The following is a 17,697-nucleotide window of genomic DNA, read 5'->3' on the forward strand; positions in this document are numbered from 1 at the left end:
TCCTTCCATGGAGAAGTGGAGCCTAAATCCCCTCCTCTCGAATCTGGGCTAGCTTTAGTGACTCCATTGACCAAGAGACTATAGCACAAGTGGTGCTGCCTGACATCCAAAGCTAGGTCAGAAGAGGCCTTGTAGCTTCTACCTTGGCTTCTTAGAACATTTGCTTTTGGGAGCTGCCCTCTTGGGGCAGCCCTGTTGTGAGCACCCAAACCACATGGAGAGGTGACTGTAGGAGTTGATATCCCAGCCACGTAAGTGACCATTTTGGACATCCAGCCCCAGAAGACTGCAGCCTTATCCACAGGCTTCACTTAATGAGAAGGTGGCACTTAATCTGGGAGGGAGGGCATTCTAAACAGAGAGGGTCATAAACACAGAAGCATCTGGGGAGTCCAGGGAATGTGAATGGATCCATTTGGCTGCTGGCAGAGGACTAGTGGGAAATGTGGCTCTAGAGACAGAACAGGGACAGGTTGGATGTGGCTTTGGAACCTGAACTGTGTTTGATGGGCAATGTCTGTGAAAATCCATTTTGGATTCCCAGAGTACAGAGGACTGTTTTAAAAACATGAGGCCTGGGCTGGCCTGGCCTCCGGAGTGAGAGCCAGCCCTGGCTAGAGGTATAAGGGCATGTAGCAGGAAGTAAAGATGTGTGGCAGGGAAAGAGGATCTATTTACAATTATTACTGTTTTCTACTGTGAGTGGTGTGTATGGCGACGCCTTTGAATTGTATTATGGGTGTGAGCACATAATGATTAAAGAAGCCAGAGTGAGCTAAACTGCTCTGCACAGAAAAGGGAACAATACAGACAAGAGGGGAATGGGAGCTGCTAGATGGGAAACAGCCAGAGAGGCCGTGTGGGGGATGGGCTGAGAGAAACTCCGGAGGTGAACAGAGGGGACCCCTGTGGATGCTTGATACATTTTGCTGTGTGATGAGTGATGCAAACTCTCTGTCTCCCCTGGAAATCTTCGGGTAAACTGACATTGCTTGCCAAAGTTTTGTGACATTGAATTTGCTTTTGGAAGATACTAGAATGCTGCCTAAAAGAGGATGAGAGCGGGGAGATCTTCAAGATGGCGGAGGAGTAAGACGTGGAGATCACCTTCCTCCCCACAAATACATCAGAAATACATCTACATGTGGAACATCTCCTACAGAACACCTACTGAACGCTGGCAGAAGACCTCAGACTTCCCAAAAGATGAGAAACTCCCCATGTACCTGGGTAGGACAAAAGAAAAAAGAAAAAATAGAGACAAAAGAATAGGGATGGGACCTGCACCTCGGGGAGGGAGCTGTGAAGGAGGAAAAGTTTCCACACACTAGGAAGACCCTTCATTGGCGGAGACGGGGAGTATGCAGGGGTGAAGATTCGGAGTCACGGAGGAGAGCACAGCAACAGGGGTGCAGAGGGAAAAGCGGAGAATATTCCTGCACAGAGGATCAGTGCCAACCAGCACTCACCAGCCTGAGAGGCTTGTCTGCTCACTGGGATGGGTGGGGGCTGGGAGGCTCTGGCTTCAGAGTTCAGATCCCAGGGAGAGGACTGGGATTGGCTGCGTGAACACTGCCTGCAGGGAGCTTGTGCACCACAGCTAGCCAGGAGGGAGTCCGGGAAAAAGTCCGGACCTGCCTAAGAGGCAAAAGACCATTGTTTCTGGGTGTGCAAGGAGAGGGGATTTGGAGCACTGCCTAAATGAGCTCCAGAGACGGGCGCAAGCTGCGGCTATCAGTGTGGACCCCAGAGACGGGCATGAAACACTAAGGCTGCTGCTACAGCCACCAAGAAGCCTGTGTGCAAGCACAGGTCACTATCCACACCTACCCTCCCGGGAGCCTGTGCAGGCCGTCACTGCCAGGGTCCCATGATGCAGGGACAACTCCCCCAGGCGAACACATGGCATGCCTCAGGCTGTTGTAACGTCATGCCAGCTGCTGCCGCCACAGGCTCGCCTCGCATCCCATACCCCTCCCTCCCCCCAGCCTGAGTGAGCCAGAGCCCCCTAATCAGCTACTCCTTTAACCCCGTCCTGTCTGGGCAGGGAACAGATGCCCTCAGGCGACCTACACGCAGAGGCAGGGCCAAATCCAAAGCTGAACCCCAGGAGCTGTGAGAACAAAGAAGAGAAAGGGAAATCTCTCCCAGCAGCCTCAGGAGCCACGGATTAAATCTCCACAATCAACTTGATGTACCCTGCATCTCTGGAATACCTGAATAGACAATGAATCATCCCAAATTGAGGTGGTGGAATTTGGGAGCAACTGTAGACTTGGGGTTTTCTTTCTGCAACAATTTCTTTCTGGTTTTATGTTTATTTTAGTTTAGTATTTAGAGTTTATTATCATTGGTAGGTTTGTTTACTGATTTGGTTGCTCTCTTCTATTTATATATATATATATATATATATATATTTCCTTTTTCTCTTTTTGTGAGTGTGTATGTATATGCTTCTTTGTGTGATTTTGCCTGTTTAGCTTTGCTTTTACCATTTGTCCTAGGGTTCTGTCTGTCCGTTTTGTTTTTTAGTATAGTTTTTAGTGCTTGTTATCACTGGTGGATTCGTTTTTTGGTTTGGTTGCTCTCTTCTTTCATTCTTTTTCTTTTTACTTTTTTAATTTTTAATAATTTTTAAAAATTTTATTTTTAATTTTAATAACTTTATTTTATTTTATTTTTTCTTTCTTTCTTTTTGTCTCCCATTTCTTCTGAGCCGTGTGGCTGACAGGGTCTTGGTGCTCCAGAGACCTCCCGGTTCCACATAATATCAAATGGTGAAAGCTCTCCCAGAGATCACCATCTCAAGGCTGAGACCCAGCTCCACTCAACGACCAGCAAGCTACAGTGCAGGAAACCCTATGCCAAACAACTAGCAAGACAGGAACACAACCCCATCCATTAGCAGAAAAAACAAGATTGAGCCTCATCCACCAGAACACAGGCACCAATACCCTCCACCAGGAAGCCTACACAACCCACTGAACCAACATTAGCCACTGGTGGCAGACACCATAAACAATGGGAACTACGAACATGCTGCCTGCAAAAAGGAGACGCCCCCCCCAAACACAGTAAGTTAAGCAAAATCAGAATTTAGAGAAACACACAGCAGATGAAGGAGCAAGGTAAAAACCCACCAGACCAAACAAATGAAGAGGAAAGAGGCAGTCTACCTAAAAAAGAATTCAGAGTAATGATAGTAAAGATGATCCAAAATCTTGGAAATAGAATGGAGAAAATACAAGAAATGTTTAACAAGGACCTAGAAGAACTAAAGAGCAAACAAACAATGATGAACAACACAATAGGTTAAATGAAAAATCCTCTAGAAGGAATCAATAGCAGAATAACTAAGGCAGAAGAACAGATAAATGACCTGGAAGATAAAATAGTGGAAATAACTAGCACAGAGCAGAATAAAGAAAAAAGAATGAAAAGAATTGAGGACAGTCTTAGAGACCTTTGGGGCAACATTAAACATAGAAACATTCGAATTATAGGGGTCTCAGAAGAAGAAGAGAAAAAGAAAGGGACTGAGAAAATATTTGAAGAGATTATAGTTGAAAACTTCCCTAATATGGGAAAAGAAATAGTCAATCAAGTCCACAAAGCACAGAGAGTTCCATACAGGATAAATCCAAGGAGAAACATGCCAAGACACATATTAATCAAACTATCAAAAATTAAATACGAAGGAAAAATATTAAAAGCAGCAAGGGAAAAACAAATAACATACAAGGTTATTAACAGCTGATCTTTCAGCAGAAAGTCTGCAAGTCAGAAGGGAGTGGCAGGACATATTTAAAATGATGAAAGGGAAAAACCTACAACCAAGATTACTCTACCCAGCAAGGATCTCATTTAGATCTGATGGAGAAATTAAAACCTTTACAGACAAGCAAAAGGTAAGACAATTCAGCACCACCAAACCAGTTTTACAACAAATGCTAAAGAAACTTCTCTAGGCAGGAAACACAAGAGAAGGAAAAGACCTACAATAACAAACCCAGAACAATTAAGAAAATAGTAGTAGGAACATACATATCGATAATTACCTTAAATGTAAATGGATTAAATGCTCCCACCAAAAGACATAGACTGGCTAAATGGATACAAAAACAAGACCTGTATATATGCTGTCTACAAGAGGCCCACTTCAGATCTCGGGACACATACAGACTGAAAGTGAGGGAATGGAAAAAGATATTCCATGCAAAGGGAACTCAAAAGAGAGCTGGAGTAGCACTTCTCATATCAGGAAAAATAGACTTTAAAATAAAGACTATTACAAGAGACAGAGAAGAACACTACATAATGATCAAGGGATTGATCCAAGAAGAATACATAACAATTGTAAATATTTATGCACCCAACATAGGAGCACCTCAATACATAGGCCAAATGTTAACAGCCATAAAAGGGTAAATCGACAGTAACACAATCATAGCAGGGGACTTTAACACACCACTTCCACCAATGGACAGATCATCCAAAATGAAAATAAATAAGGAAACACAAGCTTTAAATGATACATTGAACAAGATGGACTTAATTGATATTTATAGGACATTCCATCCAAAAACAACAGAATACACTTTCTTCTCAAGTGCTCATGGAACATTCTCCAGGATAGATCATATCTTGGGTCACAAAGCAAGCCTTGGTAAATTTAAGAAAATTGAAAGCGTATCGAGTACCTTGTTTGACCATAATGCTATGAGACTAGATATCAATTACAGGAAAAAATCTGTAAAGAATACAAACACATGGAAGCTAAACAATACACTACTTAATAACCAAGAGATCACTGAAGAAATTAAAGAGGAAATCAAAAAATACCTAAAAACAAATGACAATGAAAACACAACGACCTAAAACCTATGGGATGCAGCAAGAGCAGTTCTAAGAGGGAAGTCTGTAGCAATACAAGCCTAGTTCAAGAAACAAGAAACATCTCAAATAAACAACCTAACCTTACACCCAAAGCAATTAGAGAAAGAGGAACAAAAAATCTCCCAAAGTTAGCAGAAGCAAAGAAACCATAAAGATCAGATCAGAAATAAATGAAAAAGAAATGAAGGAAACAATAGCAAAGATCAATAAAATTAAAAGCTGGTTCTTTGAAAACATAAGCAAACTTGATAAACCATTAACCAGAATCATCAAGAAAAAAAGGGAGAAGACTCAAAACAACAGAATTAGAAATGAAAAAGGAGAAGTAACAACTGACACTGCAGAAATACCAAGGATCATGAGAGATTACTACAAGCAACTATATGCCATAAAATGGACATCCTGGAAGAAATGGACAAATTCTTAGAAAAGCACAACCTTCCAAGACTGAACCAGGAAGAAATAGAAAATATAAACAAACCAATCACAAGCACTGAAATTGAGATTGTGGTAAAAAATCTTCCAACAAGCAAAAGCCCAGGACCAGATGGCTTCACAGGCGAATTCTATCAAATATTTAGAGAAAAGGTAACACCTATCCTTCTCAAACTCTTTCAAAATATAGCAGAGGAAGGAACACTCCCAAACTCATTCTACAAGGCCACCATCACCCTGATACTAAACCCAGACGAAGATGTCACAAAGAAAGAAAACTACAGGCCAATATCACTGATGAACATAGACGTAAAAGTCCTCAACAAAATACTAGCAAACAGAATCCAACAGCACACTAAAAGGGTCATACACCTTGATCGAGTGGGGTTTATCCCAGGAATGCAAGGATTCTTCAATATATGCAAATCAATCAGTGTGATACACCATATTAACAAATTGAAGGAGAAAAACCATATGATCATCTCAATAGATGCAGAAGAAGCTTTCAACAAAATTCAACACCAATTTATTATTAAAACCCTGCAGAAAGTAGGCATAGAGGGAACTTACGTCAACATAATAAAGGCCATATGTGACAAACCCACAGACAACATCATTCTCCATGTGAAAAACTGAAATGATTTCCTCTAAGATCAGGAACAAGACAAGGGTGTACACTCTCACCACTATGATTCAACATAGTTTTGGAAGTTTTAGCCATGGAAATCAGAGAAGAAAAAGAAATAAAAGGAATCCAAACCAGAAAAGAAGAAGTAAAGCTGTCACTGTTTGCAGTTGACATGATACTATACATAGAGAATCCTAAAGATGCGACCAGAAAACTACTAGAGCTAATCAATGCATTTGGTAAAGTAGCAGGATACAAAATTAATGCACAGAAATCTCTTGCATTCCTATACACTAATGATGAAAAATCTGAAGAGAAATTAAGGAAATACTCCCATTTACCATTGCAACAAAAAGAATAAAATACCTACGAATAAACCTACCTAAGGAGACAAAAGACCTGTATGCAGAAAACTGTAAGACACTGAGGAAAGAAATTCAAGATGATACCAAAGATGGAGAGATATACCATGTTCTTGGATTGTAAGAATCAACATTGTGAAAATGACTATACTACCAAAAGCAATGTACAGATTCAATGCAATCCCTATCAAATTACCACTGGCATTTTTCACAGAACTAGAACAAAAAATTTCACAATTTGTATGGAAACACAAAAGACCCCAAATAGCCAAAGCAATCTTGAGAAAGAAAAATGGAGCTGGAGGAATCAGGCTCCTGGACTTCAGACTATACTACAAAGTTACAGTAATCAAGACAGTATGGTACTGGCACAAAAACAGAAATATGGATCAATGGAACAGGATAGAAAGCCCAGAGATAAACCCACACACATATCACCTTATTTTTGATAAAGGAGGCAAGAATATACATTGGAGAAAAGACAGCCTCTTCAATACGTGGTGCTGGGAAAACTGGATAGCTACATGTAAAAGAATGAAATTAGACATTCCATAACACCATACACAAAAATAAACTCAAAATGGATTAAGGACCTAAATGTAAGGTCAGACACTGTAAAACTCTTACAGGAAAACATAGGAAGAACACTCTATGACATAAACCACAGGAAGATCCTTTTTGACCCATCTCCTAGAGAAATGGAAATAAAAACAAAAATAAACAAATGGGACCTTATGAAACTTAAAAGCTTTTGCACAGGAAAGGAAACCATAAACAAGACATCAGACAACCCTCAGAATGGGCGAAAATGTTTGCAAATGAATCAACAGACAAAGGATTTAGCTCCAAAATTTACAAGCAGCTCATGCAGCTCAATATCAAAAAAAACAAACAACCCAATCCAAAAATGTGCAGAAGACCTAAACAGACATTCCTCCAAAGAAGATATACAGGTTGCCAACAAACAAATGAAAGAATGCTCAACATCATTAATCATTAGAGAAATGCAAATCAAAACTACAGTGAGGTGTCACCTCACACCGGTCAGAATAGCCATCATCAAAAAATCTAGAAACAATAAATGCTGGAGAGGGTGTGGAGAAAAGGGAACCCTCTTGCACTGTTGGTGGGAATGTAAATTGATACAGTCACTATGGAGAACAGTACGGAGGTTCCTTAAAAAACTAAAAATAGAACTACCATACGACCACTACTGGGCATATACCTTGAGAAAACCATAATTCAAAGAGTCATGTACCACAATGTTCACTGCTGCTCTATTTACAATAGCCAGTACATGGGAGTAACCTAAGTGTCCATCTACAGATGAATGGATAAAGAAGATGTGGCACATATATACAATGGAATATTACTCAGCCATAAAAAGAAGCGAAATTGAGTTATTTATAGTGTGGTAGATGGACCTAGAGTGTCATACAGAGTGAAGTAAGTCAGAAAGAGAAAAACAAATACCATATATATAGAATCTAAAAGTAAAATAAAATAAAAAGATTCTGAGGCACCTAGGGGCAGGACAGGAATAAAGACACAGACGTAGAGAGTGGACTTGAGAACATGGGGAGGGGCAAGTGTAAGCTGGGATGAAGTCAGAGGGTCGCATGGACATATATACACTACCAAATTTAAAATAGATAGCTAGTGGGAAGCAGACACATAGCACAGGGAGATCAGCTCGGTGCTTTGCGTCCACCTAGAGGGATTGGATAGGGAGGGTGGGAGGGAGACACAAGAGGGAGGAGATATGGGGATATATGTATATGTGTAGCTAATTCACTTTGATATAAAGCAGAAACTAACACACCATCGTAAAGCAATTATACTTCAATAAAGATGTTAAAAAAAAAGGGATATGGAAAAAAAATTTAAAAAGAGGATGAGAGTTGAAAATATCCTACTCATGGGACATCAGAGAAAATTAAACTGTGAATAGGAGACCAAGTGGAGAAACCATAAATAAACAAAGGAATTCTCCCAGTTACATGGTGAAAGTAGGAAAGGAACACAGGAAAGGGGGCAAGGCAAGTAAAACCCCTGTAAATAAAACCCAGGGGTTGGGAGGAGAGCGAGTTTTATAACAAGTTCTGGAAAAACAAAGATACAGAAATCAATCTGCATAAGGTCAGAGCTATCTGAGACTTGGGATGCAACACAGAAAACTCTAACAGTGGAAAGGAAGCTGTATTACTGGAGAGAAAGTATAGAGAAATAGAATGGAGTTGGGACTCTTTAAAGAAAAGAAAAGCAGGTAAGAAGGAAAACAAGCAAGCTGTTAGTTGAGAAGCCAAGAGAAAAAATGAAATTTGCAAAGAAGCTTTCTTTTCATCCTCTGTGGATTGTTCTGTGCATACCGGCCACCTGAGTCTTTAAGGGCTGTGCTTAAACCATAGTCTGAACTCAAACTCTTGGAGGATTTTATCCAATAACTAAACTCATGATTTGCCTGAGGCAGGAGGTAACTCAACAGGGTTTAAAGAGAAGCCAGTGATAAACTTCACTAACAACAGTAACAACACACTTACCTGTTTAAAATATTTTAGTGAGTACTGATACATGGGATCTATTTCCGAGAGGCTCGCGATAACAAAGTACATAGTAGAGCCTTGAGTGGCCACTGGACGATACTTCTCACGAGCAGTGTTTATCATCTGTTCAGTGGACTCTGCTTCCTTCAGCCTGATTTTAATGGCACCGGAAGTGATCTGAATAAACACAAGAAAACAAGTTCTTCAGGATCTGTTTCCAAAAAATGGTGGGATTTTTGGAACATATCCAGTTAGGTCTAGGAAGGAAAGAAGGAGATGAGGAATTTGTGATTATAATAAGGGGACCCCCAGACAGATGACTGAGTCTCAGGACTCAATGACATTCTTCTGGCCGAGCTGACCTCCTTTCCAGGCAGAGTTAGGGATGGGCAAATGGAAATAGGCAACACAAGGAGCCCAGGAAGAAGTGGAGCAGAACTTCTCTGAGCCTGGAGCCTGGATAACTTCTGACATGGAAACTCTAACACCCAGTTGCTCCCCAGTTTCCTTGTCCTCAAATGATTCTGGGCTCCCGTAATAAAAGGAGGTATGAAGGGAGAAGGGACACCCATGAAACTGCCCACAAGAGGCAGGTGGAGAGAGGCTGGAAGGAAGTGGTACCACATCCCACTCTTGAATAACAAGCAAGTCTAATGTTCTCTCTCTTTTCCTGGCATCTCAGGTGTAGACAGGGAAACTCAAGGGTAGAAGCTGTCGTTTGTGAAGGGTTGTAAAATGTAAGTAATTTGGAGATGTTTACAAGGTGTGTTGCTGTTCTTTTGGTTTTCTGTCTTTTGGGTTTGTGGTTCTGGGGATCCTGGCCTTCAGGCTTTCTAAGATACCTTTCTCTGTCTCCCTCAGTCTCTCTGTCTTTCCCTATGGCTGTCTGTCCTTGCTCTCCCCCTCCCCCTCATCTTCTTCGGGTGTGGACATCCCTAGGTTGGGAGATCCTCTGTCTCAAGGAAGTCACAGGGTCTAGGGCACGGACTGTGAACAATCACTATGGGCTCGCTGGTCAGTTTTTGCACTATTGAAGGGGATCATCGGGTTCCTGTCTAGAGCCACACTGCCCACTGGAAATATAATGTGAGCCACAAATACAATTCTAACTTTTCTAACTTAAAGTAAAAAGAAACAAGTAAAATGAATTTTTACAATATATTTAACCCAATATAATCTAATCTATCTTGATATATATCAATATATAATCAACATAAAAATTTATTGAGATACTTTTACATTTTGGGAGATTAAGTCTTGGACATCTGGTGTGTACTTTACACTAACAACACATCTCAGTTCAGACTAGCCACATTTCAAGGGCTCAACGGCCGCACGTGGCTAGTGGCTAAGTCTATCTAGACTGTCCTCCCCAGCCCACTAATGGGGGTGGGGAGGGACTTGGTGCAGAAGCTGTGCCCCGGAATCAGAGGTTCACATTCTCCCCATGTTGACCCCTTAGGAACCTGAGGAGGCAAGAAAGGGTAGAATTGAGTGAGAAACACCAGTCTCAATACTGGACTCAACTAAAGTCTTTACATCTGAGTAGAAAAAGGGAGATTGACATGGGAGCAGTTGAATTATGGAGATCTACCCACAAACAATGCTTTATTCCCTGGTGAGCACAGGCCCTGATAATGCAGAACCCAGGGCTAAAGAGAAAGCAAAGTGAACCATTTTCTTCTTTTGGCCAGAGAATATTAGAAGACTATACACCTCAGTTGAGTTTAGTAACTACTTATAGACATTATGTCCTAGAGACTTAAGGCTTCCACAGTGGTGAGGGAAGATAGACCTAGTTTTAAATGAGGGCTCTGGGAATTTAGGGGAGTATGAACTATAGGCAGGAAGTGGCAGGAAATGCAACCCAGGAGCAATCAGTCCTGTCTCTACTCTACAGAAAGGACCTCTTCAAGGTAAATCCTTGCAAACAGAAACTAGTTGACAGATAAAGATGGCAGTCACAATACATGTACCTTTACTCCCTACTGAAACCATGACAGAGTTATAGTGAAGGGATTTTTAAAAAACACTGCAAATCCACAAAAATGGGAGGAACGGAAGAGGAAATAGCAGACAGAAGGGTGGTAACAACTTAGCAGACCCAGGAAAATGAGTTTCTGAGCTGGCAAAGGGGAAAGCCAAGAACTCATACAATTTGTAAAATAGATTCTTGCTGCATGGAACTTAACAACTTAACAGAAGAGAAAAGACATGTAATTGGATAGCTATGACATAAGGTAAAGAGTGACAAGTGCTGTATTAGAGGTGCAGATAAGGTGTCAGGTGTTCCAAGAAGGAAGCCATTCATTCCAGCTGGGAAAACCCAGGGAAGCTTCCTGAAGTGGGGTGACATTAATATGTGTATGTAATTGTGTCGTTCCTTTCAACTTATATGTTGTCCCAATTCTTTATGTGACATGCTTTGTTTGAAAAATGCAGACAAGAAGAGCAGTTGTTACATTTTATCTACCTTTCCTTCGGTTGGTGAGGGGCCTGCTAGCCAGGCACGTTATTGTGTCTGCCCCGGCAGCTCAGGGGTGGCTACCGCTCTTGCTTTAAAAGACTCTGCAGGTTAGCACAGGGAGATCACCTCCATGCTTTGTGACCACCTAGAGGGGTGGGATAGGGAGGGTGGGAGGGAGATGCAAGAGGGAGGGGATATGGGGACATATGTATACGTATAGCTGATTTACTTTGTTATACAACAGGAACTAACACAACATTGTAAAGCAATTATACTCTAGCTGCGGTGAGCAGGGGCTACTCTTTGTTGTGGTGGACAGGCTTCTCATTGCAGTGGCTTCTCATTACAGAGCATGGTCTCTAGGCACGTAAGCTTCAGTAGTTGTGGCTCGCAGGCTCTAGAGCGCAGGCTCAGTAGTTGTGGCGCACGGGCTTAGCTGCTCCGTGGCACGTGGGATCTTCCCAGACCTGGGCTCGAACCAGTGTCCCCTGCGTTGGCAGGCAGATTCTCAACCACTGCGCCATCAGGGAAGCCCAAATTAACACACTTTCTATAAATAATAAAAATATTTTACTTGCCTTTGAGTCCTGGAGTGTGTCAATAAGTTCTTCATTGTCCAGAATATTTCCCTCAGATGTGAAGAGCATTTTCAGGATTTTCTCTTCGATAGCTTTCAGCTGGGTTTTGTCAGCATTGATCCTCACAATGAGCTCAATCCTTTGTTCTTCCAACTCAGGCTTCTCAAGCCGCACGACATCACTGATGCCAAAGTGATGAGACCTTAATTAGGTCTTTGTCAGGGCCCTGAAGTTTCTTCTATTTTTCTTTTCCTATTTCTCATTGTTCTTATCCTGAATACTACTTAGCTGAATACTAATGCTACCAGCCACATCCTCATGCACAAGGCCCTCTTTTGCTGGGTGTCCCAGTGGCTATTCAAAGCACTATGTATAAGCTCTGATTATTTATCTTGTATTTCAGAGAACTGCACCCCACAGCTCCCATGGCTTCTTCTCATCTTCTCTTAGGAAAACCTGCTCAGTGCTTGATGTCTTCTAGTCATTCAATTTCTGTTTCTAACGGTTGCTTGTGCCAAGCTGAAATGGTGCCTGGAACGTCCTTTCCAACCTGACATGGGAGACTCTGAAATTCCATCACCTCCATGAAGTGATTCTTGGTCACACCTAAAAAAGGTGCTTTACCTCTAGCCTCTCCCATTTAAACATGCGAACTTACGTCTCCCCTCACTTGTTCTTTCATCATTTGCTCCCATCCTCTATTTGCGAGCTAATCTTTTTCTTAGTCAAAATTTCTAAACGAAATATTAGGAAACCTTTGCCCCCCCCCACCCCCTTTCTTTTACCTTAACAACTGATCCTCCAGACCTGATTTGGTTACAGTGAAATTGATGATGGTAACTTTGATGCACACCTAGAAGAGAAGCATAGAGTAATCAGTTCAGACGAATAAAGTAGGAACTGCTTTCTTTATTAGAATAGGGCTCATTATTACCCAGCTGGATGTATCCTGGGTCTAATGGTGAACTCACTGCCCGCCCCCCCCACAGCAAGCAATAAAATCCTAGTCTTACAAAATTATAATGTGATTTTCCCTGCTGCCATGAGTGATAATCTTGTTTCTCAAATGCCACCATTAGAGAATGATGTTTTAAGGAAAGGTGCGCCAGTGAAGGGTTAGAAAGAAGCAGGGATCAAATGCTAGCTGTACCCTTCAGTGTATGTAGGATGTGGGACAAGCCAGTCCATTCTGAGCTTCAGGTCCTGATCCTTAAAAATTGGAAAAATAGAAAAAATGCATAGGGTATTTGTGAGGACTAAATATGCTAATAAAAATCACTTAGTTATAGCGACTTTCACTTAGTTTGTCTTTGTTAAAAAGATGATCTTATTAATAATACATAGAGCTTTACATACTTTGTCTCATCATACTATTTTTATGAAAAAATGTTACTATAATATTCTGATGTTATTGAATAAGTCAACAGCAAAAATCACAAATATAATAAGTGTTTGAATGTCATATATTTTATACACATTATTCTTTTCTTAAATTATTTATTTATTTGGCTGTGTTGGGTCTTAGTTGTGGCATGTGGGACATTTGTCGCAGCATGCGGAATCTTTCGTTGTGGCGCGTGGACTCCAGAGCGCGCAGGCTCGGTAGTTGTGGTGTAGGCTTAGTTTTTCCCACGGCATGTGGGATCTTAGTTCCCCAACCAGGGATCGAACCTGCATCCCCTGCATTGGAAGGCAGATTCTTAACCACTGGACCGCCAGGGAAGTCCGTATACACATTATTCTTTAAAATTTTTATTTTATTTTATTGAGGTATAGTTGATTTACAATGTTGTGTTAGTTTCTGCTGTACAGCAAAGTGATTCAGTTATACATATACATACTTTTAAAATATTCTTTACCATTATGGTTTATCACAGGATATTGAATATAGTTCCCTGTGCTATACAGTAGGACCTTGTTTTTTATCTACACACATTATTCTTATTTAATCTTCATAAACAAATCCTTGAAGTGGCCTTTGTCTCCACTTTATAGTTGATTGACTCGAGGATCCAAGAAATGGAATAATTTACCTGCAGTCACAGAGCTGGGATTGGGGAGGTGTGTGATGTTCCCTCTCAAAAGTTAAATAAAGTGAGAAATCAAAGGCTGTGAGTCAGCACACGGGTCACTTTTCTCAACTCTAAAAGGGAACTTGGGATATGAGCTCTGGCAGCAGCTGTGTAATTAAACTGCTTGAGGTCGACAAGGAAAACCCTGACCTAGGCTTTTAATATCAGTAGCATTTCCCTCATTTTATGCAAGAAATGTGTCAATTTCATTCAACCAGAACACATCTAGGGAAGACAGACAGCTATGAGGAATTCAGTAACTAAAATGAAATGACACTCTTTGGAATGCTGTATCCCAAGATGATTTTTAGTGGAGGATGGAGGACTGAAGTTCTGATTGAAGTCCCTTTCCTCACTGCTTGGGCCCCATTAGAGAACGGGAGGCCCGCGGGGCAGGGAAGACCCCGCAGAGTGAGTGGCTGTGCCTGGACCAGAGTCTGCAGCGGGCTTTGCTGGGGTAGAGCTGCCCCTCTGTGCCCCCTGCGGGAAGGGAGAAAGGGGTCCCAGCTGTCTTCATTTCTGTTACAACTGCCTTGGGCTCTGCAGCACAAGAGTAGGGCTTCTTCTGGATCTTACTGTGGTTCAGACACCTGTGTATGGATGTGGGCTTCACACAGCTCCCTTCAAATAGTCTGAGAGCATGAGGAAGGGGAAGGGACAAGATGCCCCTTCCCCAGAACTCTAAGTACAGACACTGGACGTTAGAATCATGATTCTCCAATGTTGGTGGTCACCAGAATTCTTAAGCAGGCTGTCTGCTGGGCACCTGCACACTTAGACACTGACAGGTACCCCCTCCCCCAGAGGCTCTCTTAGGCTCTGATTCATTTCTCAGAGGGGAAATAAGAGGGGACAAATGGCCTTGTTCTGAGGAGAGAGAAGAATGATTAGAAGGGAGTGGTGTCCCGTGTCCCGAGGAGCGGCTGGCGACCTGGGAGAACAAGGCATGAGCCGAAAAGGAGCACAGGGGAGTGAGACAGGGCGGGGCCTGGGGGCCAAGCGGGGAGGGGTTTGAGTTCCAACCAGAAGGTGAGCCGAAGGGTGACTGGAATCAGGGTCAGGACTCAGAAGAGAAGCGAGTGGAGGATGGTGGGAGGAGGGGTGTGGCAGAGGGGACAGAGGTGGGAGACCCATCACACCATTAAAACCCTCTCAGGCCGGCAGCTCGTACCTCAGGCAGGTAGTGAGGGTTTGGCAATTTGGTCGTCATATAGAACCTGAAGTTTTTATCGTAATCAATGTCCGAGTCTCCAAGGCGAATGAGCACTCGTCCACCACTGATGAAAGTCTGTTTCAAAAGGACGGGTTCCAGAGCTGGATCCAGGATCTCTCTAAGCTTAAACATTAAAACAAAAATATAAAAAACAAGTCATTAAATGGATGGCAGCAACTTTTCCAAATTTCTTGGGCCTTAGACTTTACTCTGAACGGGCAATTTTTCTGTGATCTTATGGATATTTCTTAAACTCCTCTCACTACCTCTAACAGTGTACATTTTCCAGGGATTGTTTCATTGATACTCTAAAGAGATAAGAGCATAGGAAGGACATATATTTATTTGGACTAAACTTACACACGATTCGGCCCCAAGAGAAAGCAGCTAAGAAAGAAGAGCCCACAGGGTGGTCCTTGAACAGACCCCAGACAAAGGAAGCTCTGTTCACCTTCATGGTTTTTCTAAGTCAGGAGCTGCAGTCTCCAGCTTGCAGGCCTATCTGGTCCTCTGGGGCCTGTTTTTGTATAGCTCTTGAGCTAAGAATGTTTTTTACCTTTTCAAAGGGTTGTCAAACAAAGCCCCCAAACTAAACAAGACAAAGAAGAATATTTGTTCAGAGAATATTTGTACAGAGACTGTATGTGACCTGAAAAACCTAAAATATCTGGCTCTTTATAGAAGTTTGTGGATCTCTATTCTACATGACAGCAATTTTTTTCCCCCCAAAGCAAATCTGATTTTTGGTAAGAACCTGGGCATGCACACATTGCCAACAGACCCCATGACGAACATCTTTGTACAGCATGTATGTGAGGGGGGCCCTGTCAAAATTTGATGTAATCAATAATTCACAAATCCATTTCATATTGTGATATGGTACCCAAGCATGCAAATTCTTAAAACAAAAGTCTATGAGATAAGGTTTTTCCTTACTATCCACGATACAATTTTGTGCTTTTTAAAGTCTATTCTACGACACATCCCATGTGGAAGAAGTAGACTAAGCTCTACCTGAGGATTACGTGGCTACGTGTTCAACACTCTGTCTCCATTTCCTCTGATAATATGTTTTCAAGTATTTCTTTATTTTTGTTAACATTTAAAAATCTGTATGGCATGACAACTACTTAAGGGGAAGATAAGATTTCTTTCTACTAAGTGAGATACTGTGATACTTTAGGCACTAAAACAGAGCTAGTTTTTCTTTTCTAGTTTCATTTGGTAGTGTATATAAGCCCATGCCACTCTCTCACTTTGTCCCAGCTTACCCTTCCCCCTCCCCATATCCTCAAGTCCATTCTCTAGTAGGTCTGCGTCTTTATTCCCCTCTTGCCCCTAGGTTCTTCATGACCATTTTTTTTTTTTTAGATTCCATGTATATGTGTTAGCATATGGTATTTGTTTTTCTCTTTCTGACTTCCTTCACTCCGTATGACAGACTCTAGGTCCATCCACCTCATTACAAATAACTCAGTTTTGTTTCTTTTTATGGCTGAGTAATATTCCAATGTATATATGTGCCACATCTTTATCCATTCATCTGTTGATGGGCACTTAGGTTGCTTCCATGTCCTGGCTATTGTAAATAGAGCTGCAATGAACATTGTGGTACATGATTCTTTTTGAATTATGGTTTTCTCAGGGTATATGCCCAGTAACTCTTCCAAAATATAGCAGAAGGAGGTACACTCCCAAACTCATTCTATGAGGCCACCATCACCCTGATACCAAAACCAGACAAAGATGTCACAAAGAAAGAAAACTACAGGCCAATATCACTGATGAACATAGATGCAAAAATCCTCAACAAAATACTAGCAAACAGAATCCAACAGCACATTAAAAGGATCATACACCATGATCAAGTGGGGTTTATCCCAGGAATCCAAGGGTTCTTCAATATATGCAAATCAATCAACGTGATACACCATATTAACAAATTGAAGGAGAAAAACCATACGATCATCTCAATAGATGCAGAGAATTCAACACCCATTTATGATTAAAACCCTGCAGAAAGTAGGCATAGAGGGAACTTACCTCAACATAATAAAGGTCATATATGACAAACCCACAGCCAACATCGTTCTCAATGGTGAAAAACTGAAACCATTTCCACTAAGATCAGGAACAAGACAAGGTTGCCCACTCTCAGCACTCTTATTCAACATAGTTTTGGAAGTTTTAGCCACAGAAATCAGAGAAGAAAAAGAAATAAAAGGAATCCAAATCAGAAAAGAAGAAGTAAAGCTGTCACGGTTTGCAGATGACATGACACTATACATAGAGAATCCTAAGGATGCTACCAGAAAACTACTAGAGCTAATCAATGAATCTGGTAGAGTAGCAGGACACAAAATTAACGCACAGAAATCTCTTGCATTCCTATACACTAATGATGAAAAATCTGAAAGTGAAATTAAGAAAATACTCCCATTTGCCATTGCAACAAAAAGAATAAAATATCTAGAAATAAACCTACCTAAGGAGACAAAAGACC

General features: G+C 41.5%; 1 protein-coding gene across 1 annotated transcript in view; it reads right to left on the reverse strand.

Annotated features, from left to right (window-relative positions):
- DNAH6 (dynein axonemal heavy chain 6) overlaps positions 1-17,697 on the reverse strand; it is a 291,954-nt gene that overhangs the window by 70,549 nt on the left and 203,708 nt on the right. Inside the window, exons 57-60 of the mRNA XM_067703886.1 lie at positions 15,153-15,317; positions 12,695-12,762; positions 11,910-12,090; positions 8,862-9,041 (exon numbers count right to left, since the gene is read on the reverse strand). Coding sequence (XP_067559987.1) covers positions 8,862-9,041; positions 11,910-12,090; positions 12,695-12,762; positions 15,153-15,317 — 594 coding nt within the window. The remainder of the gene's footprint in view (positions 1-8,861; positions 9,042-11,909; positions 12,091-12,694; positions 12,763-15,152; positions 15,318-17,697) is intronic.

This window comes from Pseudorca crassidens, chromosome 14 (genome assembly GCF_039906515.1).
Source record: "Pseudorca crassidens isolate mPseCra1 chromosome 14, mPseCra1.hap1, whole genome shotgun sequence".
Classification (NCBI taxonomy): Eukaryota; Metazoa; Chordata; class Mammalia; order Artiodactyla; family Delphinidae; genus Pseudorca; species Pseudorca crassidens.